Here is a 25,441-nt window from a genome sequence, read left to right as displayed (position 1 = left end):
ACATCTCGTGGCAAGTGACGTGGCAGGTGATGTGGCAAGTGACGTGGCAAGTGGACAATTCACAACTTGTGGCAGGTGACGTGGCAGGTGATGTGGCAAGTGATGTGGCAGGTGACGTGGCAAGTGGACAATTCACAACTTGTGGCAGGTGACGTGGCAGGTGATGTGGCAAGTGATGTGGCAGGTGATGTGACAAGTGGACAATCCAAAACTTGTGGCAGGTGACGTGGCAAGTGACGTGGCAAGTGGACAATCCACAGCTTGTGGCAAGTGACATGGCAGGTGGCAAGTGATGTGGAAAGTGGACAATCCACAACTTGTGACAGGTGACGTGGCAAGTGATGTGGCAGGTGATGTGGCAAGTCACGTGGCAAGTGGAAATCCACAACTTGTTGCAGGTGATGTGGCTGGTGACGTGGCAAGTGGACAATCCACAACTTGTGGCAGGTGATGTGGCAAGTGACGTGGCAAGTGGACAATCCACAACTTGTGGCAGGTGATGTGGCAAGTGACGTTGCAGGTGATGTGGCAAGTCACGTGGCAAGTGGACAATCCACAACTTGTGGCAGGTGATGTGGCTGGTGACGTGGCAAGTGGACAATCCACAACTTGTGGCAGGTGGCATGGCAGTTGACATGGAAAGTGGACAATCCACATCTTGTGGCAAGTGACGTGGCAGGTGATGTGGCAAGTGACGTGGCAAGTGGACAATCCACAACTTGTGGCAGGTGATGTGGCAAGTGACGTGGCAGGTGATGTGGACAATCCCCAACTTGTGGCAAGTGACGTGGCAAGTGGACAATCCACAACTTGTGGCAGGTGACGTGGCAGGTGACGTGGCAAGTGGACAATCCACAACTTGTGGCAGGTGACGTGGCAAGTGACGTGGCAGGTAATGTGGCAAGTGACGTGGCAAGTAGACAATCCACAACTTGTGGCAGGTGATGTGGCAAGTGACGTGGCAGGTGATGTGGCAAGTCACGTGGCAAGTGGACAATCCACAACTTGTGGCAGGTGATGTGGCTGGTGACATGGCAAGTGGACAATCCACAGCTTGTGGCAGGTGGCATGGCAGATGACGTGGAAAGTGGACAATCCACATCTCGTGGCAAGTGACGTGGCAGGTGATGTGGCAAGTGACGTGGCAAGTGGACAATCCACAACTTGTGGCAGGTGATGTGGCAAGTCACGTGGCAAGTGGACAATCCACAACTTGTGGCAGGTGACGTGGCTGGTGACATGGCAAGTGGACAATCCACAGCTTGTGGCAGGTGGCATGGCAGATGACGTGGAAAGTGGACAATCCACATCTCGTGGCAGGTGATGTGGCAAGTGACGTGGCAAGTGGACAATCCACAACTTGTGGCAGGTGATGTGGCAAGTCACGTGGCAAGTGGACAATCCACAACTTGTGGCAGGTGATGTGGCTGGTGACATGGCAAGTGGACAATCCACAGCTTGTGGCAGGTGGCATGGCAGATGACGTGGAAAGTGGACAATCCACATCTCGTGGCAAGTGACGTGGCAGGTGATGTGGCAAGTGACGTGGCAAGTGGACAATCCACAACTTGTGGCAGGTGATGTGGCAAGTGGACAATCCCCAACTTGTGGCAAGTGACGTGGCAAGTGGACAATCCAAAACTTGTGGCAGGTGATGTGGCAAGTCACGTGGCAAGTGGACAATCCACAACTTGTGGCAGGTGACGTGGCAGTTGGACAATCCACAACTTGTGGCAGATGACATGGCAAGTGACGTGGCAGGTGATGTGGCAAGTCACGTGGCAAGTGGACAATCCACAACTTGTGGCAGGTGCCGTGGCAAGTGACACGCTAAATACAAGTACACTGCAGCTCTCACAGCTGCTGCTACTCACTCTGGTCTCACAAAATTGCTGAAATAGTTAATTTTTGAGCTGGGGAGGGTCTATGATGTTAGCTTAACTAAACGCTTCTAGACGCAAACGCGGTAAAACGCCGCTAAATCGCGGTAAAAATCGCGGCAAAACGCGCGTTTCTAAGCGCCGGTTTCAACATGTGTCCAGCAGCGTTTGCATCTGCGTCTCGTGTGCATGAAGCCTTACTGTTTAATGTGTTTTATTGTTAACCATTTTTTTGTTTTCAGGTTCGCCAGTCAGCTGCAGTACGGATTTATTTATCTTGACAGCAACAGCGTTTGCTCCAACGATACATAAAGCCGTGACTCCAGCGCTGTAGAAGGTGATTTCACCACCACAGTTAAAAAAAAAAAGAGCATATATGCCGAAGCATGGGGGCAGCAGGGATGGAGGAGCGATTTGCTCCTAACTTGCCCCCATGCTTCGGCATATATATATATATATATATATATATATATATATATATATATATTTTAGGCACAAATTGCTTTAAAAAATGTTTTATTTTTTACTATTTTTCATTTTTTATTTGTTTTGCCTTTGCTTTGACATTTTGGGAGCCTAACCGCGTACAGGACCCCAAAAACCAATCACCGCCTTCAGGCTTTCTAAGGGCGTAAAATGGTGATTTCTCTTCCTCACTACCTATCAGTTATGGATGCCATGAAATGTCAAGATAGCACAAAACCCCCCCAGGTGACCCCATTTTGGAAGGAAGACACTTCAAGCTATTTGCTTAGAGGCATGTTGAGTCCGTGGAATATTTTATACGTTTCTGGAATTTTTTCTTTAATTTTTTTACAGAAAGTTGTCACTAAATGATATATTGCTCAAACATGCCATGGGCATATGTGAAATGACACCCCAAAATACATTCTGTTGCTTTTCCTGAGTACGGGGATACCACACGTGTGAGACTTTTTGGGAGCCTAGCCGCGTACAAAATTGGATTATTTTGGGGGGGGGGGGGGTTTGTGCCATCTGGGCATTCCATGGCCTCCGAAACTGTGATGGGTAGTGAGGGGTGAAATAAAAAATTTACACCCTTACAAAGCCTGAAGGCGGTGCTTAGTTTTTGGAGTCCCGTATGTGGTTAGGCTCCCAAAAAGTCTCACATGTGGTATCCCCGTACTCGGGAGAAGCAGCAGAATGTATTTTTGGGTGTAATTCCACATATGCCCATGGCATGTTTGAACAATATGTCATTTAGTGACAATTATGTGCAAAAAAAAAAAGTTTGTAATTTTCCCGCAACATGTGGCAAAATATAAAATATTCCATGGACTTAACATGCCTCTTAGCAAATAGATTGGGGTGTCTACTTTCCAAATGGGGTCATTTGGGGGGGGGGGGTTTGAGCTATCTAGGCATTTTATAGTATGGCCTACAAAACTGTGATAGGTAATGATGGGTAGTGAGGAGTGAAATCAAAAATTTACACCCTTAGAAATCCTGAAGGTGGTGCTTGGTTTTTGGTGTCCCGTGCATGTCTAGACTCCCAAAAAGTCTCATACATGTGGTATTCCTGTACTCAGGAGAAGCAGCAGAATGTATTTTGGGGTGTAATTCCACATATCACCATGGCATGTGTAAGCAATATATCATTTAGTGACAACTTTTTTTGTCATTTTTTAATCACTTGGGACAAAAAAATTAAATATTCAATGGGCTCAACATGCCTCTCAGCAATTTTATTGGGGTGTCTACTTTCCCAAATGAGGTCATTTGGGGGCGGTTTGTACTGCCCTGCCATTTTAGCACCTCAAGAGATGAGATAGGCAGTCATAAACTAAAGGCTGCATAAATTCCAGAAAATGTACCCTAGTTTGTGGACGCTATAACTTTTGCACAAACCAATAAATATATGCTTATTGGCATTTTTATTACCAAAGACATGTCTGATTAAATTTTGGCCTAAATGTATGACTAAAATTGAGTTTTTCCTATAACAAAATTAGAAAATATAATTTTTTTTTCGAAATATTCGGTCTTTTTCCATTTATATCGCAAAAAAATAAAAATCGCAGAGGCAATCAAATACCATAAAAAGAAAGCTCTATTTGTGGGGAAAAAAAGGATGCAAATTTTGTTTGGGAATGACATTGCATGACCACACAATTACCAGTTAAAGTGACGCAGTGCCAAATTGTAAAAAGTCCTCCGGTCTTCAGGCAGCCAAATGGTCCGGGGCTGAAGTGGTTAAGCAATGGCGGCTGGTGGTAATATTTTTTTTTGGGGGGGGGGGGGGGTGGCAAGCAGTACACCATCAATATTTATTCGCTATTCTAACACACCTGGGTGGGCTCCGAGTGCAATGCTCTGCGTCCGGAGCCCACCCTATTTTGAAGCCTATTAGTGCCTCTGGGTCTAATCGGGTGATTGAAAAAAATTATTCAAGTGCCCGGCATCCTGAAAGGGGCCGCACATGTGAATGGGGGTAGCAGCTAGCAATAAAAATGGCAGACGGCACCCGTGCGCCCTTAACTGCTTCCCGCCCACCGTACGCCAAATGATGTCCTCAGCTTTGAGCGGGGATATCTGAATGATGCCTGTAGCTACAGGCATCATTCAGATATCATCTTTTAGAGCCGGCGATTCTGTGCACCATAAGAATGATCATATCGGCTGTTCCACCACTTGATCGTTCTTATGGGAGGCAAGAGGGGGCGAGCACACAGCCCCCCCCCCCCCCCCCCCCCCCCCCCGCCGCCCTCCGGTGCTTCTACCGACTCGATCGGTGAGTCGGAGACAGGATCCGGGCGGATGAAAAACCGTTTGTGAGTGGAAAAGAGTAGTGCTACACTTTTTATTTTGTCTTCAACAAAATCAGTATGGTAATCCTTTTGCATAAATCTATCACCAATCAGTCTAGCCTGTTGTAAAAACACTGATTCATTAGAACAATTGCATCTTAGTCTAATAAGCTGACCTCTGGCCCCGGATGTTCATCATAGAGATTCCCGGCAGACCAGATGGTTGCCGGAGTCTCTATGATCGTTGGAGGCCGGGCATGATGTTATGATGTCACGGCCAGCCTCTGCATTCAAACGAATGGCGCTGATTCAGCTGGGAAGCCAGTATAATTTTTTTTTTATTTCAGGCTTTCCAGCCTAGAGGTGAGATGTGGGGTCTTATTGACCCCACATCTCACTGTAAAGAGGACCTGTCATGCCATATTCCTATTACAAGGGATGTTTACATTCCTTGTAATAGGAATAAAAGTGATCAAAACATGTTTGGGGGAAAGAAGTGTCAGGCTAAAATAAAGTAAAATTAACAATTTCTTTAAAAGCGCCCCTGTCCCTGTGAGCTCGCAAGCAGAAGCAAACGCATACGTAAGTCCCGCCAACATATGAAAACGGTGATCAAACCATACGTGAGGTATCGCTGCGTTAGAGTTGGGGTGGGGCGTAGACACGACCAGACTTTCCGGCAGACTAGGTCCGATGGAATCAGTCCGTTGGACAATTCGATCTTGTGTGGCCTAATCCAATTTAAAAAAATCAGACGGACCTAGCAATAGAACATGTTTCAAATCTGTCCGACGGACTCAATTCCTATTGGGAAAACCGTTCGTCTGTATGCTGGCCCAACTAACCAAATATGATGCAAGAGAAGCTTTTGTGGCCAAGTCCATTCGTTTGGGAAGACCGTCAGCACTCTGCCGAAAGTTTGTCAGGAAGACCGTTGGACCTAGTCTGCCGGAAAGTCCAGTCGTGTGTATGCGGCATGAAAGCAATAATTTTGGTCCTAGACCTCTTTTCAAAACATGTAACCAGTGAAAATTTTTTAAAGTGTTGGCTATGGGGATTTTTAAGTAGCGAAGTTTGGCACCATTCCACGAGTGTGTGCAATTTTGAAGCGTGACATGTTAGGTATTTATTTACTCGGCATAACTTCATCTTTCATATTATGCAAAAACATTGGGCTAACTACTGTTTTTTGTTTTTTTTTAAAGCACAAAACTTTTTTTTTTTTTAAAACGCATTTGAAAAACTGCTGTGCAAATACCGTTCAAGATAAAAAGTTGCAATGACTGCAATTGTATTCTCTAGGATCTTTGCTAAAAAACATATAATGTTTGGGGGTTCTATGTCATTTTCTAGCAAAAAAATGATGATTTTTACATGTAGGAGAGAAATGTCAGAATTGGCCTGGTAAGCAAGTGGGCCTTTAAAGCAGGGTGCCCATTTTTTTTTTTTTTTGCAGCTGCTGACTTTTAATAATCGGACACTTACCTGTCCCAGTGTCCTGCGGTCCAGCGATGGGGGGGAATCGAAGCCCTGCTCATCCTCCCCTCCGTTCGGCGGCGCTCACATTGTAAGTGTGGGCGCCTGGCTGTGGCTTCACAGCCGGGCACCCACTGCGCATGTGCGAGCGGCGCAAAGGTGCATTCATTTGTTACTTCTACGGTATACCTATCACAAATTCAGCTTTAAAAATAGAAGAGTTGTTCGTATATGTAGCCTTTTCTAAGATTATAACTGCCATTAAAAGAATACTTCTACTGACTAGCTTACTTTTGTGATTCATTTATTAAGATGTCTTGACTAAGAATGCCTGCATTGCCATAAACAATTCCTTGAAAACCTCTTGAACAAATGTGTGATGTTGCAAAGTACATTCTAATTATAAAAGAAAATTATATTTTCTTTTCAGAAGGAAATTCATCCATATTACAATTTGACTGTAAGAGTGCTAAGGGCCCAAAATATACATGGCGCAGACATGTGTAAGTAATGTTTCTTTTCTTTATGTGTGCACTAACACTACCTAGAATGATAACACTGAACAAACTTTTTCTCTTTCCCTTTATTTCTATGTAAATTTATACTTTGAAGCAACCTTGTCACTATAGAATGTAGATGAAAGCATACTTGTATAAAAATTCAGTATATATTTAAAGTAATTGTAAACTATCACCTTGAAAAAACAAAATCAGTTTTTGTATAGATCTAAAAAAAACATTATAAATACCTTTTTTTTTTTTTTTTTTTTTTTTTTTTTTTTTTCCCCCCCCATTTTTTTGTAAGTGATCACATTGCCTCTGTTCTTAGCTGCATAAGAGTTGGAGGGAGGAGAAGCATAGCACACTGAGCTTCCCAGCGAATGGCTGTGCAGGGGGGGTGCGGTGTCAGGACAAGTCTGATCATTGAAGGTGAGCATACTGAGTTCCCAGCATAGCTAAAGAACTGACCACAATGTGCTCTTCTGCTTAGTGTGGTCAGTTTTTAAGAGGAACTGGGATTTCATATAAAGGAAGCAATACAAAGAGAACAGGATACTTTCTCATACAAGTACATTGTGCCACAACCTAATATCAGGAATATAAAGTGTTGGGGTTTAAATACACTTTAAGTTTCCTGCTGGCCACACCACGGAAAGCTGCTCCAGTCCTCAGAAATGATCTATTGCTGTCCACACAGAAAGTGAAACGTCCCAGATTGTCAGTCTCCTGGGTCCCCTGCAGCTCTCACTGGTTCCTCCTTCTGGCTCCACCTAACTTCTGCAACCTGAAAGGGCACATTAACACTACGTGCAGTAACCTGTGTTTTTTTTTTTTTTTCCTCACTTGGTGAATGCAATGAAACAGAAAACAATAGTTTTCATTTTTTTTTTTTTTATTATTTATATCAGGAAATGGGTCCACACAGACCAACAGAATACAAACTTTCCACATAGTTTACAGATAGCGAGGCAGTACATGAAATGCAACATCAATACCCTGCTAGCATTATCGCCAAGAAGAATAAACAGCAGTATGTGGAGTTAGGACTTCACATAATCTTGTGGTCTCACTTCCCAGTTTCTTTTTAACTAACTAGGTATCCCTATTGATACCACTTCCAGTGTATGGGGGGGATAGGTGAAGCAATGGAGAAGGAAGAACAGAGGGGCGAAGAGAAGAAAGGGGGGTAAATCAAGTATGGGGTATAAAGGGGGGAGGGAATGTAAGAAGGGGGGAAGCAAGGTGTGCTACCCAATCATGGAGTGCGCATATGACCATTCTGTATTACAGATGTGGGGCCCATCTCTATGGCCCCCAGGCTCAACGTATCCTGGATGCTGCATACGGTATCACCCGTCTGTGTCCACCCGTCTCAGGGCCTGGCCCTCAGCCGAGTATATGAACGCAGTCCAGCCTTGCCAGGTTTTAGTGAAAATCTCCTCTCTATTTTGCGCTGTGAGGATAAGATCCTCCATTTTCCTAATGTCCTCCACTTTACGAAGCCAGAGGTCAATGGTCGGCGGGAGGGATGATTTCCAATGGAGTGGTATGCAGGCCTTAGCCGCATCAAGTAGGTGGCGGATCACTGATTTCTGGTATTTCCTGTCGGGTACGTCGGAGGCATGCAAGAGATAAAGAGCTGGGTCGTCTGTGAGAGGCGGGGTCAGGAATTGTTGTCTCCCGAACCACTTTCCAAAAGCGTGTACGTTTCGGGCATGACCAAAAGATATGCAGCATGGTCCCTTTGTCTGCGAAGCATCGCCAACACAGCTCTGATGTATTCGGGTAGAGCTGGTGGAGTAACGAAGGGGTCCTATACCAACGTGAGATCATTTTGTAATTTGTTTCTTGGATATTGGCACAGGTCGAAGATTTGTGGGCAAATCTGAGTACGGCTGACACTTTGTGTTGGGTGTGTTTAACCGAGATGCCCGTTATCTTTGGATTTGATCTAATGTGGCAGAGGAACGGTTCGAGGGAGAGCGTGAATAGGAGAGGTGAAAGCGGGCATCCCTGTCGCGTTCCGTTTGTGATCCAGAAATACCCCATTGGCCCTAACCCTAGCCGACGGTGTTGTATATATGGCCTGGATCCATCCTAACATGGCGTTGCCCAGTCCTATGTGGCGTAGTGTGGCAGACATAAAATCCCAGCTAACCCTGTCAAAAGCTGAGAAAGACACTTGGCCTGTTCTCCATGTTAGCAGTATATAGCAGGTTCAAGACTCTGGTGGTGTTGTCTCTAGCCTCTCTGGTGGGTACAAAGCCCACCTGGTCAAGGTGTATCAGATCAGGGATGTATGACTGCAGCCTCATGGCTATGATCTTAGTGAATATTTTAAGATCTGTGTTCAAAAGAGAGATTGAGTGATAGTTCCCCGCATAGGGATGGGTCTTTGCCTTATTTAGGGATCACTGTTATATGAGCCTGTAATGTGGCCTCATGGAGCTTGCTCCCCTTAGTAAGGTCATTGAAAAGGTGTAGAAGATTATGTCCAAGGGATGGGAGTAAGGTCTTGTAATATTGTAGTGTTAGGCCGTCTAGGCCTGGGGCCTTCCCTCTCTTGGTGTTACTAATTGCCTTTTGGATTTCGGACAGTGTTATAGGCTCCTTAAAAACGTCCCGTATTTCCGTCGACAGGGTGGGCATGTTGGAAGAGGCTATATAGTCAGCTATTTGTACTGGGGAGGGTCGGGTATTGTCCAAGTTGTAGAGAGACTCGTAGAAGGACTTGTATTGGTAATGTGTTGGGGTAGCGTCTCTCGCGTCCCCTGGTAGGATAGAACAAATGGGATGTAAGATGCCGCCCGTTGGGTTTTCAAAGATTGCGCAAGTAATCTACCACATTTATTGCCCGATTCATAGATTTTTTTACGGGAGATCTGAAGAGCTGCCTTAGCTTTAAAAAAGAGAAGGTCGTTTTATCTGGGAACGTATCGTATCAAGCTCACTACCCAAGGGAGTATTCAGTGTCTTTTTATGTTTAGCTTCTAAAATTTGAAGTTTACTGAATAACTCAGTCAGTTGGGCAGTTCGCTGTCTTTTAAGTCACGCGCCGTGTTTTATTAGTATTCCGCGAATCACCACCTTGTGCGCCTCCCAAACTAGACCTGCATCACATTCCCCCGTACCGTTAGTTTGGAAGTAATGAGATATTTCTGACGTCACTTCTGACAGCAACGTGGCGTCCTGGAGGAGGCTCTCATTGAGTCTCCATGGCTGTTTCTGTCCCTTGTAAAAGTCTGTCAAAGCATATTTTAGTGTAACTGGGGCATGGTCAGACCACGTAATAGATCCTATGGTGGATCCTTTGACTGCCTGTAGCTGATTGTGTGGCATCAAGAAATAGTCGATACATGACTACCCGTGGTTCGGTCTAGAAAAAAGGTGTAATCCCGTTCCCCGGGGTGGAGGAGACGCCATACATCCACCAATTGTGCGGCATGTAAGGCTGTGTGGGTAGCTCTCCTCATTCCCAGAGGGAAGGAGGATCGCCCCATGGAGGTGTCCCCTGCGGGTATTAGTGGAATGTTTAGATCACCACCTATGATTAGTTGGCCTTCTGAAAAGTTGTGAAGTAGGTTTAAGTGTCTTCACAAACCGGTCTTGTCTGCTGTTGGGGCGTATAAGTTAGCAATGGTAACCTTCACACCGCCAACCAGGCCTTTAAGGAATAAAAACCTCCCCTCCAGGTCTGATTTTAGGTCCAGAAGAGTCCACGGCACTCTGGCCGCTATTTGAATGGAAACTCCTCTAGATTTGGCCTCTGTGTATGTAGAGTGGTAGACTGTCGGGTAGTATCTGTTTTTCAAGATACGGAACTTGTTTTCCCTAAAGTGAGTCTCTTGTAACAAGACAATGTCCGTGTGCTGTCGTCTCATGTCGTTCAACAACATGCTTCTCTTCTCGGGGACGTTGAGTCCTTTTGCATTAAGGGTGACAATGTTAAGCACATCCATGATTGGGTAGGGGTAGTAGAGGTGGGAAGGGTAAGGAAAGAAGATAAAAGACGTGTGGGTAGAAGATTGAGGCGGTAGAGAGCACTAGTGATAGGGTAAAGAATTTTTAAGGGTGTGGCCGAGAGGGAGAGGACTCCCAGTCAGCACTGTCCAACGGAGCTGGACAACTAGAATGCAGCAATTGGCTGCTATAACGCCCACCGGGTGAACCCGGATGGAAGGCGTCGACCTATTTGGGGGAGTGTTCAGAGCGGGCCAACAGGGAGTTCCCCCAACCCGCCCGGAACCCCAGGCCAATGGTGTATGTGTAGATGTGTATAATTAAATAATGCCCATATGGGCACGGCTGTTTTGGGCATAAGGCAAACATCCCATGATTCGTGAAAACAAAATAAACCACAGAACTGGGCAAGAAATAACAACATTGCGTAAAATATCTACTAAGAAACTACACTGGCTGTAAACATGGCATACAAATAAATGCAAAACATAGAAACCCATAAGACATCTCTAAACCAGCAATCCCCCTCACCCGTCAATGTGGCACAACCTCCCCTGCCCCCTCCCGTTGACAACCACAGATCCCAAAAGGGGTAAGACACGGAGGGGGGAGAGGGTAAGGATATGGGGGAGTGGAAAAGGGGAAGGAAACAGAGGGCCCCCCTCACATTACCCACCCAACAGTCCAAGGACCAATATCATCCCCACCCGGCTGCTGTATGATGTGCGCCACAGCGACCCACCCGACCCCCTCACGTGTTCCGAGATGTCACCATGCTCCGGGAGTCCTCAGAGGGATATCAGCCGATAGGGCCATGCGGGGCCCTGAGGTTGAGAGCCATGCTATACGACCAAGGGGCCAACAGTGTCTCTCCAAAGTGTTGTATGAGTGGCCTCTCCACTCCTACGGCAGTAGGCAAACATGTATGAACGTCCAGGGCCTGGCATCTTTCCACGCCTCCCAGAAATGTCTCCAGCAGCCGTGGTGGCTGTGTGGCAGGGGCAAAGTCCATAAAAGGGGGATGTCAAAACACGGGAGAGTAATACTGATGGGAGGGTGTAAAAAGTCATTCAGTGCAGAACAACATACAAAGTGTCAGAGGGTATAATCATGTCTCGCGTGTTCCATTAGCAGATGTGGACATGGTGCGGGACCGACCTCGGGACCTCCGGGAGCGAGCTGGTGGGGCAGGCCTGTTCGACGTGGGGCCTAAGCGGCCCGCCGGACGTTGGATCCTCACCAGCCAATTCGGGACCGGGACCGGTTCTGCCCCCAGGAATGCAAAGAGGGTGGGGAGATCTGCTGGTGTGCGCAGTGTGAAGGAGCCGCTATCCAATGCGAAAGATGACTGTTAGGGGGTAGCCCCATCGGTATGTGCAGCCGTGGCGTCTCGCAACTTCAAGTGCCGGTTTCAGCATGGCACGGCGCTGTAGTGTGGCCCTGGATAGGTCCGGGAGTTTCTGGATCTGCGCACCATCAAAGTCAATGACCCCATGTTCCTATGCCTTCTTCAGAAGTATTTCCTTTTGTGCATATCTATGGAGGCGGCACAGAACATCACAGGGCCTTGCCGGGTCGATAGATCTGGGACCCAGCGCCCGGTGAACCCGGTCGAATTCCAGAGAGGGAGGCAGGTCACCCAGAAGCCTGTGAAAAATAGCGGTAACAGTCTCTGCCAAATCCTCTGGTCCTGTAGCCTCCGGGAGACCCCGCAGCCGCAAGTTGTTGCGGCGACTGCTGTCCTCCATTTCCTCTAAATGGAGCTGCATCTCCTGCGTCACCGCTGCATGGGAAGCCTGCGCACCCTAGTTTCCAGCGAGGTGATCTGGGTTTCCGCAGAGGTGACCCGGTCTTCTATTGCGTGCAGCTCTGTTCTCACCTCTTGTATGTCCCTGTTATGTGCTTCTTCTATCCGCATGATTAGGGTTTCAATGTCCGCTCTCGTGGGGAGTGCCTCAATGTCGCCCTCGTAGGCAGGGCCCGCAGCATTCTGCAGAGGTTATCGTCCAGGTTTCCCTGGTCTGCGGTAGAGCCAGCCATCTGAGGTTATAACGTGGTTGGAGCTCCTGATAGGGGTTCTGAGGTGGGTGCTGTGAGAACATTCTGTGTCTCAGTCCCGTGGGGGACTGGTTCCGTGTGGGGTCTCCGAGGAGTGATGGCGGTGGCAGCCGGGGAAGTGCACGGGCTCCCTCTGAAGAAACGTTGGAATATGGGGCTGTGAGGGCTGACTGTGTGTCTCGCGGGTCGCTGATCGTGTCCCGTATCGTTTGGGGGTTTGCATGCCGAGGTCACATCTGGTAAAGTTGTGTTGTGGCCTGTATGGTCCGGGTCAGGCAGGGGGCCCCTCCGGGGTTCAACTTCACCCCGCCATCATCAAGTCTTGATCACCGCAGCAAAGTGTAGACATGTTAAGGATAGCAGGTACTTCTCTGTGAGCGCTCTTCCCTTCTGACCTCTGGTCTAGAGCCGTCACTGAGGGGCAAACGGGAACGTCCCTGAAGTCCCCCGAGCCAGCCCCCCCTAGTATACAGCCCACACGCAGTCTCATGCACCAGAATAGCAGGCCGGTGGAGGGGGGCTCATCCGCATGTGTGGAGGCCCAGAGAAACCCCAGAGTGCAGCCTCACAGGCCTCAACCCACCCAACCCCTCAGTCAGTAATTACTGTCCAGACAGGGGCCAGGGCCCAGGGGACTGAGTGGGCAGGAGTGGGGAGGGGAAGAGTTCTGTGTCCCCCTTGAAGGCCGAATCGGCCGCAGTGTCAGCCTGTGGGGCCGCGGCCCCAGGAAACTGTGGGGATGTGTAGGCCGGACTAGGCCGCTCTAGGCCCGAGCGGACCACCGCGTCTCCGGGTCCTAGCGAGGCCTCCAGGGCGCGCTCCACCACCCTCCGCTCACACACAGGAGATTAGGAAAGGGACCCCTACTTCCGTCTCCGCGCTGTCGGCTCCGGCAGGCTTCTGGGCCGCAAGATGGCGGCGGCCCGGGTGTAGCAAGATGGCGGCGGCCGCGGAGGGCTGAGAGTCCAATCCAGCTGTGCGCCGCCCGTAATCTGCGCCAATTTTGGCTCAACGCGTCCCCGGGGGTCTCAGGGGGCTGTGCAGGCCTGGTTTGGGGGTCGTTTGACTGGTGCAGCACTCCGATGGCGGTGGATTAGCTGGGAAGGTCCGGAGCTCCCTGAGAAAACGTCCGTCGCCGCCCACTACCGGACACGCCTCCCATCAACAATATAGTTTTCTATGTGTCATGTTTACACTAGAACACTGAGTTTATATGCAAGTGTATATTCAAGAGATGTGCATTTTATTGCACAGGAACGCACTTAAATGCGTGTAAATGTGCATAAACACCCCACGTCACAACGCACCTCTCACTCACAGAAATTGTGACAGAAGAAACATGCCTTTTAAAATAAGAACTATGCAGAAAAACACAGAAATGCACATAAAAACGCGCAGAAACATGTTACTGCAGGCCAATAAAGAAGTGTTATTATAGTTTTTTAATGTGTATTATAGTGTGAATGGGCCCTAAAAAGCGAAGGTCCAAGACAGGTGCCAGTAAGAGTTGCAGGGGATCTAGAAGATGGACACTTCCAGAAGTGTTAGTTTTGGAGTGGACTACAGTAAGAACATTTCTGAGCAGCATTTAGATGTGCCGGTAGCAGGAAAAGCATTTACTACTTTTTTATTTATTTACTTCATCGAAGTTCCTCAATATTAAAGCTGAACTCTAGGGAAGATATACAGTATCTCACAAAAGTCAGTATACCCCTCACAGTTTTTTTTTAAATATTTTATTATATCTTTTCATGTGACAACACTGAAGAAATGACACTTTGCTAACCTTAATGGGCAACCCTAAACCCTAACTTGTTCAAGGGGAATACCCTAACCATAACCCCCTAACCGTAAACCCTAACTCTAACTTGTTCTTCAAGGGGAAAACCCTAACCCCCTAATCCTAATGGGAACCCCTAACTGGAAACCCTAACCAGAAACCATAACACTTACCATAACTCTAAACTTGTTCTTCAAGGCGAAAACCCTAACCATAACCCCCTAACCCTAATGGGAAACCCTAACCCTAATGGGAAACCCTAACCTTAATCCCCAAACCGGAAACCCTAACTTGTTCTTCAAGGGGAAACCCCTAACCATAACCCCTAACCCTAACTGGAAACCCTAACTTGTTTTTCAAGGGGAATACCATAACCCCCTAACTGGAAACCCGAACCCTAACTTGTTCTTCAAGGGAAAAACCCTAACCCTAACCAGAAACCATAACACTAACCATAACCCTAAACTTGTTCTTCAAGGGGAAAACCCTAACCCTAATGAGAAACCCTAACCCTATCCCTAAGTGGAAACCCTAACCATAACCCTAACGGGAAACCATAACCCTATACTTGTTCTTCAAGGCGAAAATGCTAACCATAATCCCCTAACCCTAATAGGAAACCCTAACCAGAAACCCTGACCCTAGTGGGAAACCCTCACCAGAAACCCTAACTTGTTCTTCAAGGGGAAAACCCTAACCCTAACCCCCTAACCCTAATTGGAAACCCTAACCCTAACTTGTTCTTTAAGGGGAAAACCCTAACCTTAATGGGAAACCCTAACCGGAAACCCTAACTTGTTCTTCAAGGGGAAAACCCTAACCATAATGCCCTAACCATAATGGGAAACCCTAACCCTAACTGGAAACCCTAACTTGTTCTTCAAGGGGAAAACCCTAACCATAATGCTCAAACCCTAACACTTACCATAACCCTAAACTTGTTCTCCAAGCGAAAACCATAACCCCCTAACCCTAATGGGAAACTCTAACCTTAACCCCTAACCCTAAGTTTCATCCAACTGTGTTTGATAAAGTCGGGGGTGAAGCTCAATGGTGTTTGTCATCTGAAATCTACCAACATATAGGTCAAATTCCAATTCTACTTTGGCTAACAGCAATGCTAGTGGTGTATTGGACTGGATCATGCTCATTAGGGGTATATAAATGTTTTATGAAGCATAGCAAGCATTTACAAGCTTTTAAAATATATTTTTTTAGTGTTTTTTTTCATCATTTGCTATAATGTTTACGGTTTGGAATGTTAAAAAACCTGTAAAAATGCTTTATACGAAAATGCGGCTACATGCTGGTACCGTGTTTAGCAGCGTTTGGTGTCTGAAACTTTGGTGTCTGAACTCATTTTTTTTGCCTTCAAAGAAATGGCTATATACGCAACTGTCTAAAAACGACATTAAACTAACATGTACACATGAGATAACATTGGTTGAGTTCAGTCATGAGCAGTGTACATGAGGCCTTAGTGTTACAAGGTCTCAGGTGTGAATGGGGAGCAGGTGTGTTAAATTTGGTGTTATTGCTCTCATACTGGTCACTGGAAGTTGAACATGGCACCTCATGGCAAAGACCTTTCTGAGGATCTGAAAAAAAGAATTGTTGCTCCACATGAAGAAGGCCTTGGCTATAAGAAGATTACCAAGACCCTGAAACTGAGCTGCAGCACGCTGGCCAAAACCATACAGTGGTTTAACAGGACAGGTTCCACTCAGAACAGGCCTCTCCATGGTCGACCAAAGAAGTTGAGTGCACATTGCTCAGTGTCATATTCAGAGGTTGTCTTTTGGAAAAAAAACGTTTGAGTGCTGCCAGCATTGCTGCAGAGGTTAAAGGGGTGGGGGGTCAGCCTGTCAGTGCTCAGACCATACACTGCATCAAATTGGTCGGCATGGCTGTTGTCCCAGAAGGAAGCCTCTTCTGAAGATTATGCACAAGAAATCCCACAAATAGTTTGCTGAAGACAAGCAGACTAAGGATATGTATTACTGGAACCATGTCCTATGGTCTGATGAGACCAAGATAAACTTATTTGGTTCAGATGGTGCCAAGTGTGTGTGGTGGTAATCAGGTGAGGAGTACAAAGACAAGTGTGTCTTGCCTACAGTCAAGCATGGTGGTGGAAGTGTTATGCTTTGGGGCTGCATGAGTGCTGCCAGCACTGGGGAACTACCGTTCATTGAGGGAATCATGAATGCCAACATGTACTGTGACATACTGAAGTAGAGCATGATCCCCTCCCTTCGGAGACTGGGCGGCAGGACAGTATTCCAACATGATATTGACCACAAACACACCTCCAAGACGATTACTGCCTTGCTAATGAAGCTGAGGGTAAAGGTGATGGACTGGCCAAGCATGTCTCCAGACCTAAACCCTATTGACTATCTGTGGGGCATACTCAAACATAAGGTGGAGGAGTGCAAGGTCTCTAACATCTACCAGCTCCGTCTGTGTTGTCGTCATGGAGGAGTAGAAGAGGACTCCAGTGGCAACCTGTGAAGCTCTGGTGAACTCCATGCCCAAGAAGGTTAAGGCAGTGCTGGAAAATAATGGGGGCCACAAAAAATATTGACACTTTGGGCCCAATTTTGACATTTTCACTTAAGGGTGTACTCACTTTTTTTGCCAGCGGTTTAGACATTAATGGCTGTGTGAGTTATTTTGAGGGGACAGTAAATTTACACTATTATACAAGCTGTACACTCACTAATTTACATTGTAGCAAAGTGTCATTTCTTCAGTGTTGTCACATGAAAGGATATAATAAAATATTTACAAAAATGTGAGGGGTGTACTCACTTTTGTGAGATACTGTATTTTGTTTACTTACATTGGGCCAGCTTGGCACATTGTAAGTATGCATATGTGATACCTGATCGGCCACTGTAAAAGCTGTAAAAAAAAAAAACTGTATTTACAATAGCTACTACAGTGATGGTCCCTAATTTCTGGTTGCTGAGCCAAGCATCTTGCCTTCTGTATAACCACATTGCCCTTTGGTAACCACAAGGAGTCACTCACTTGATATGCCCACTATTCATATATGTTTCTCAGTGAATGCAAAGCGCTCTCTGATTGGATGAGGTGGAAATCATGACACCACCACATCTCCTCTCCATCTTGTTGAATTAGAGTATGCTTCACATTCAATGAGAAAAATGGAAGCTGTTCTCTGATTTACAGCCACACAGAGTAAGCAGTCCCCTGCAGTTCTTATGCAGAAGGGAAGCCACTAAGCACAGCACCCAGAAGATTGTGGCCATCACTGTTGTAGCTTAGGCTGCTAGATTCCTTTTCAGTTTCCTCAGAGACCAATTGGATATCACAAATGCATGTGTCCAATCTAAGTAAGCAAAACCGGGCCACTGATCTGGGCTGGATCTAGCCTTTCTGATGTAGGTGGTGCAGTAAAAAAAAGTCAGGGGGCAGAGGATACGAGGTCAACAGGGCAGTGTATAGGAGTAGGTAGGGTAGTGTACAGGGGATGAACAGGTCAGAGGTTATGGTCAGCAGCAGTGGCAGCTGGTGTGTTTTTTTTTTTTTTTTTTTGTAGAGAGCGGCAACCAACCACCTATTCCCCCCCCCCCCCCCAATGTTTTCCAGTTGGTCCAGCACTTACCCCATTGTGGCGGGTGGCAGGCAGCGTGGTGCCTTTCGGCCAATCCGGTGACCAGTGTCAAAACCTGTTTCCTGATGGCCTCAGTGTTACAACAGCAAAATATTGATTTGGTGTTGTAGCACACCTGGGTGGGCTTGGAGCGCACTCTCTGTAACCCGAGCCCACCCTATATTGAAGCCTATTAAAGCCTCTGACTCTAATCGGTGCTTAAAAGAAAAAAAAATAACCCCTCTGCATTGGAATCCATGTGCCAATGTCCTGAAAGGGGCTGGACGCATGGATAGGGGAGGTGGTGATGGACGGGGGGGGGGGGGGCAGCGCTCATACGCCCTTAATGTACAGACTGCCCCTGGTCAACAGTTTATAAGGCAGTGTACAGTGGGTTATCAGGGGATGTACAGGGGTTAGAAGGGAAGTATACAGGGGGCACCACGGATCAGCAGGGCAGAGAATGAGAAGTCAACAGGGGGAGCATACAAGATCAGTAGGGCGATGTACAGAGGGTCAGCAGGGCAGAGGACAGGGAGTCAGCAGGGTGGTGTACAGGGCATCAGCAGGGCAGAAGACAGGGATCAGCTGGGTGGAGAGCAAAGGTTATCAGTGCAGAAGACAGGGGTCAGTAGGACAGGGGGTCAGCAGGGCATTCCACAGGGGTCAGCAGGGCACAAGACAGGGGTCACAAGGGCAGAGGACAGGGATCAGCAGGGAAGAGATGAATGGCCTGAAAGGGGAGTGTACAGGGGTCAGCAGGGCAAAGGACAAGGGTCCGTATGGCAGAGGAGAAGGGTCTGAAGGGCAGCGCGCAGGGATCAGTAGGACAGAGGACAGGGGTAATCAGGAAAGAGGACAGAGTTCAAAAGGGCAGTGTACAGAGATCAGCAGGATGTGGACAGGAGTGAGCAGGACATGGTCGGCAGGGCAGATCACAGGGGTCAGCAGGGCAGAGCAGGGCAGATCACAGGGGTCAGCAGGGCAGAGCATAGAGGTCAACAGGGTGAAGAACAGGGGTCAGCAGGGCAAAAGATGGGTCAGCAGCATGTTGGACAGGGGTCATCAGGGCAGAGGACATGGGGTCAGTAGGGCAGTGTACAGGGGTCTCCTTGAAGGGCTTCTTATCTCTCAGCAGCAGCAAATATGGGTAGGGGATGGGTGATCAAACCCTGTACAGTCTGTTCTAGTGATCCTGTGTCACCTGCTGCTTGGAGGAGAGCACAGCACAACCCGTACCTCCTCCCGGGTCTCTCCTGTCTGCCACTGTCACTTGTCAGGTCACCTTGAGGCGAGGTGACAGATGCACACCGTAGGGATCAGGGGTGCACCGCAAGATTGTGGACCCTACGGCTGCCTGCTGCAGATGGGGGACAGATCCCACTGGGGTTAGAGCGTAGGATTCCCTGGGACGCGGAGTCTAAGAGCCAGCAGGTGTTCACCAGCGCCTCCAGTGGTGAGGATGGACTTGGCTGCAACTGGCTCCAGGTCGCGACCCCCCAGGGTCCCCCAGCTCACACCCACAGTAGGCAACAGGAGGATAGGGATGGTGAGGGACAAAGCCAAGGTCGGGGCCACAAGCAGACAAGAATAGTCGGGGACACGCCAAAAGGTCAGGATCACAGGCAAACAGGGATAGTCAAAGACACGCCAAAGTCGGTAACGGAAAACAGTAGAAGAGCACACGGCAGGAAACAGGAAGCTAACACACAAAGGAATACACAATGGTTGATCCGCACTGAGTGTGCAGTGCACAGGTTAATACAGGGCTCCCTGATAGGGCCTGGGGTGGAGCCATGCCTAGAGGAGAGGTTATAAAAACCACCAGGTGGAAGTGGCTGGCCTCTTAGTCTGAACACATGAGGGGAGGTAAGCAAACACAGGAAGATCACTGCATAACCATGACATCACTTCTCGGTGGATGTTTTTACTTTTAGTTATCTAAAGTAGGGCTGCAACTAACGATTATTTTCATAATCGATTAGTTGTCCGATTGTTTCGATTAATCGGTTAATAACCTTAAAAAAAAAAAGTGGGTCAAATTTGACGGTCATTTTCAACCACAGTGACAGGAAAATTTGCAAATAATAGAAAACTTCTTAGTCAAAGGAATTTTCAGACACTGTATATGGTTTTTATTCAGAAATAATTCATTTTAAAAACAGAATGTTAAAAACAAGTGAAAATTTCAAACAAAATTCTTTCATTCAGCGAATGTACAAAGATTTTTCGTCTGAATACTCACACCTATGCAGTCTGCTTTTGATCTGTTTCTGCAGTGCTTTTTGCTGTACGTTTTGATTTTTGCGCACGTGATTTTACTGCAATTTGCATTTTTTTGCAATTTTTTGGGGTAGATTAAAAAACAAAAATTGCGGCAAAAATGCATTACATGCTTTTCTGCAGCTTCTCCATTGAAGTATATTGAAACAATAAATCACTATTGTGCATTAAAAGTCCCTGATCCTTTCAGATGTGAACGTGTCCCATAGATGTGAACTGTAATGCATTTCTGCAAAGAGCACCATAAAACACATAGATGTGAACCAGGTCTAAGACGTTTAGTAACATAATGGGGTTAAAAAAACGAAAATTAGCCCTTTATAGCAGAAAAAAAGCAGATAATCTCTACTGTAAGGGGTTCATTTTTTTACTGTAGAACTGTGAGTGTAATATTTACAGTAGCGATTATTTGCTCTTTTTGTACTATAAAGGGCTCTTTTTAGTTTTTTTTTTTTTAACCCCATTATGTTACTGGCCGATTAATCGATTATGAAAATAGTAATCGATTAATTTCATAATCGATTAGTTGTCGATTAATCGATTAGTTGTTTCAGCCCTAATCTAAAGCAAGCTGCCCTCCCCTCAACAGAATGTTCATGGGGTGGCCTGCCTTGGTGACAAAACCAAAATCTAGCACCCTTCTAGACCTGGCCATACCGCTGATAAGGCAGCACCACTCGCCCTCCTGTACTGGACCTGGGCCCTATCAGGGCCTGGGCACCTACCGAGCAGGCGAGCTGGCTGTACTGCATTATTGCAGACTCTTGGTGCTCCCCCTGCAGCTCTGCCAACTTCTCCTCCTATTTATCCCTCCAGCTGCACTGCAGGGGGATCAGTATCTGTGCCCCCCACTCCCCTGCTGTCTAGGCCCCCTGTTTGCTCCCTGCAGTGCTGCCAGCTTCCTTCCTCTCCTGCCTACAGCCGCTGCGGACACACGTGAGATTGTTTCAGAATGGGGGCGGTAGATATGTCCTATTTTCCGGCCACTTCCTTTTATGAAGGAACCAATTGATACCAATTGCTTCTGTGTCCAGTCATCACTAAAGCATAGTAAGCTGTGTTTACTATGCTTCCGCTTGTGAATAAACAGGAAGCCGCTTAGCACAGAGTGCTTTCCATTCATTCACTGTCCAGTGAAGATGAGGCTGCAGAGAAAGGGACTTGGGAGTCTTTGTCCTCCGGTCTCTTTCTGTCTCAAATGCGACATCCTGAGTTAGTTTAGACTACTGATTTTTCACCAAAACAAAGCAGTTAAAAAAAATGTACAAAATAAAACATTTATTCTAAAAAAAAAAAAAAAAGAATTTGAAGTCTAAAAATTAAGACTTGTTCAAATGTGCTTTGCTCTCTGAAGAGCAGTCAGCAGTCACCTCCTGCTTTAACCCTGCACTGGCGCACCACAACCGTGTGCTTTAAATGTGGTTGAGGGGCACCTGCAGAGCAGTACTATTCATCTGAATGGGTCTTGTTCGATAAGGGTATCATTTCTGCCATGGCTGCAAAGCATAACATTGTGTCCGTAGAATTTTAGCAACTATGTAATTTGATATTTTCAGAGGTGTTGACCCTGTCAGGTAGGTTCTACAGCAGCTCTGATACAAAATATATCATCCGTGGAATTCAGATTTAAAATAATACTGTAAACACATTGTCATGATTAGGTAATATAAATTTAGTTTACTGCAGTAATTGCTGAGGAAACCAGCAATGACACAGGGCAAAGGTTTTTAAATATCTTTACTTAGTGAAATTGAACATATTTACAGAAGAGTAATACATACAATACAATCTCAAAGGCTAGCCATATAATTGTACTGGCTTTTATTGAATTGCCTTTTAACCATACTCTGTTAAATACCCCACCATTAAAGCAGCAGTGACATTCCAATTTCTGTGACTTAGCTGATTACAGGATTCCATTTATAGGAAAGAATGTCCTATTTTACTGCCCATGGGTGGAGGTGTACTGTGAAGCCATGCAACCCTCTAGAACAGGGGTCAGCAACCTTTTTCTACTTAAGGGCTTAGATTTATAGTATGGAAATGCATGGGGGGCCGCATTCACCTGCTAATAAATGATGATAAAAATCCTAACACAGTAATAATAACAGTACAGGTTACCTCACTTTAATGTGCTTCACTAATACAAAGCCAGTTCACCCTGAGGGAGTATGTAGCTGGGGATTTGGATTTTACTGCCCCCCCCCCCCCCCCCATCCTGGCACCCAAGGATGGCTGATACCAGCTCTGCTAGCCAGAATGGTCTGGAGAAGGGGTCCCTGTCCCCAGGTGTGATGGGGTCCCTGTCCCCAGGTGCGATGGGGTCTCTGTCCCCAAGTGAGAAGGGGTCCCTGTCCCCAGGGGTGATGGGGTCCCTAATAGGGTCCCACCTATTGCAGTGTCTTCTGTACCCCTATAGCAATATCCTCTGTCCTCTACACCCCCCACTGTAGCTTTCCTCTGTCCCCTGCACCCCCCCACTGTAGTGTCCTCTGTCCCCTATACCCCCCCACTGTAGTGTTCTCTGTCCCCTGCACCCCTCCACTGTAGTGTCCTCCTTCCCCCACCTCACAAACACACACTGTGTAGGTAGAATTTGCCTACCTTACACAGCTGTACACCAAGCAGAGCAGTAGAGATCGATATTACAAGGCTGTAAGTGGATGGGAACTGCTCAGTTAACTTTTAGCATTAACAGGCTGGTGATTGGTTGCTAGGATCGGCCAGCAACCAATCACCTGCTGTTTAATGAAAAAGTAAACTCCAGCAGTTCCCGCCTCCATCCAGCTCTGTGATTCCGGCCGCTCCGTGGGCACCCGTGAATGCCCCGACAGGCCGAACATTCAGTAGTGGCGGGCCAGGTACGGGTTGCCGACCCCCTTCTCCTAGAACATGTACAGTGTAATTATTCTCTATACAGAGGCGGTTATTTATTTATTTTCTTGCTCTGATGCAATGTTGAATTAGTTGCTTCGCTTTGTAACTTTAAAGTGATTTGTAAAGGATTGTTTTTTGTTTTTTTTTTGTTTTTTTTTGTTTTTTTTTTGTTTTCAAACGATTTTATTATGAAAGTACAGGCAATTTGTCACAGAGAATACCAGATACAAACATAGCATTAATGGATACAAGGTCAATAGTTATACTGTAGTTGGTGTCCCAACAGAATGGGCAAGGAACACCCAAGTTTACCTATCCAACAAGCAGGAAAGTGTTATGTCAAGAAGAGTACTACAGGCCAGGTGGGGTACAGAGGCGTCATCAATAAGACCTCCATGAGGCATCTCTGGGAACAAATAGGGTCATAAGATAACCAACATTAAAAGAAACAAAGAAAAAGAAAACCCAACAAAAAGATAGAAAAAAAAAACGAAGAAGAATAATAGAATGCCTTCGATGCACTAGATCAGTTGTTCAACCAGGCCATGATGTTAGCTGAGTTCCGTAGGCTCCAAAACCAACGTCCTGCCAGCCCTTCCTCCAGTGCGGGAGGGGACCCTCTTTGCATATAATATAGCCTTGAGACCCATTACCCGTGTGGGTCATGGGTCCTCCAGCCTGGATGTAAGGAGGAGGGCCGCCCATCCACTCCACTTCCCATCAAATACTGGCATGGAGTCTAAGAGAGTATGGTGAATGCGCTCCATTAGTCTAATGAACTCCATGCGGTGAATAACCTGTGACCATGGTACCAAGGGGCTCTTCCAATTCAGCGCTACCGCCCACTGAATGGCGCTAAAGAGAGTATGGATCAGCCTCTGCTGTAGACGGGGGGGCTCCTGGGATATCAGCATAGAGAACACACATCTGGTACGAAAGCGAAATAGAGGTGCCAGTGATCCTCTCAACTAATACTGAGGTCTTGGGTTTTTTTTGTTTTTAAATAACAAACGTCATACTTCCACTGTGCAGTTTGTTTTGCACAGAGTGACCCTGAACATCCTCTTCTGGGGCTTCCCTGGCTGCTCTCGTGGATCCTCCCCGCATCAGATAACCCCCTACCCTCTACCTTGCGGTAAAGAGTCCAGCATTTACATCCATAGACATTGCATGCCATTGCTGAGCCTATCATCTACTAGGACCCCCAGGTCCTTTTCCATCCTTGATTCCCCCCCGAGGTTCTCCCCCCAGTGAGTAGAATGCATTATATAAAATTTTTCCAAATCTCATTTGCCATGTAGTTGCCCAACCCATTCATTTGTTCAGATCTTCTTGCTAGGTTTCCACATCCTGCAGAAAAGTTATTGCCTTGCTTAGCTTAGTATCGTCTGCAAATACAGAGATTGAACTGTTTACCTCATCCTCCAGGTTGTTTATGAACAAATTAAATAGGATTGGTCCCAGCACAGAACCCTGGGGGACCTCACTACCCACCCCTGACTATTATGAGTACTCCCCATTTATCACCACCTTCTGAACTCACCCTTGTAGCCAGTTTTGAATCCATGTACTCACCCTATGGTCCATGCCAACAGACCTTACTTTGTAAAGTAAACGTTTATGAGGAACTGTGTCAAATGCTTTTGCAAAATCCAGATACACCACGTCTATGGGCCTTCCTTTATCTAGATGGCAGCCCACCTCCTCATAAAAAGGTTAATAGATTGGTTTGGCAAGAACAATTCTTCATGAATCCATGCTGATTACTGCTAATGATACCGTTCTCATTACTAAAATCTTGTATATAGTCCATTATCGTCCCCTCGAAGAGCTTGCATACAATTGATGTTAGGCTAACTGATTTGTAATTCCCAGGGATGTATTTTAGCCCTTTTTAAATATCAGCTGGTACCATTCCAATCAGTAGACTGTCAGTAAAAATGAATTGACTCAGGGGCCTGAATACAAATGCACACCACTTTTCAGATACCGTTATTTATTTATAAAAAAGTTGGAAAACTATTTATCCTTTTCCTTCCATTTCACAATTATGTGCCACTTTGTGTTGGTCTATCATATAAAATCCCAATAAAATACATTTATGTTTTTGGTTGTAACAAATTTCAAGGGTTATGAATACTATTTCAAAGCACTGTATATGACTAAGTGGTGCTAACTTCATCTGCGTATATGCATGTATTATTTTTGGCTATAGATTGGAAATAACAGTGAAACAA

The 25,441-nt window shown here is 46.5% G+C and overlaps 1 protein-coding gene across 2 annotated transcripts in view; it reads left to right on the top strand.

Moving 5' to 3' along the window:
* Positions 1–25,441, top strand: part of LOC143943224 (cytosolic phospholipase A2 zeta-like) — a 180,128-nt gene that overhangs the window by 14,884 nt on the left and 139,803 nt on the right. For both annotated transcript variants that reach the window (XM_077464845.1, XM_077464846.1), the window contains exon 2: positions 6,555–6,627. In XM_077464845.1, coding sequence (XP_077320971.1) covers positions 6,555–6,627 — 73 coding nt within the window. The remainder of the gene's footprint in view (positions 1–6,554; positions 6,628–25,441) is intronic.

This window comes from Lithobates pipiens, unplaced genomic scaffold (assembly GCF_037356315.1).
Source record: "Lithobates pipiens isolate NorthernLeopardFrog02 unplaced genomic scaffold, aLitPip1_a1.2 Scaffold_30, whole genome shotgun sequence".
In the NCBI taxonomy this organism is placed as follows: Eukaryota; Metazoa; Chordata; class Amphibia; order Anura; family Ranidae; genus Lithobates; species Lithobates pipiens.
This window is presented reverse-complemented; position numbering and strand designations above follow the sequence as displayed.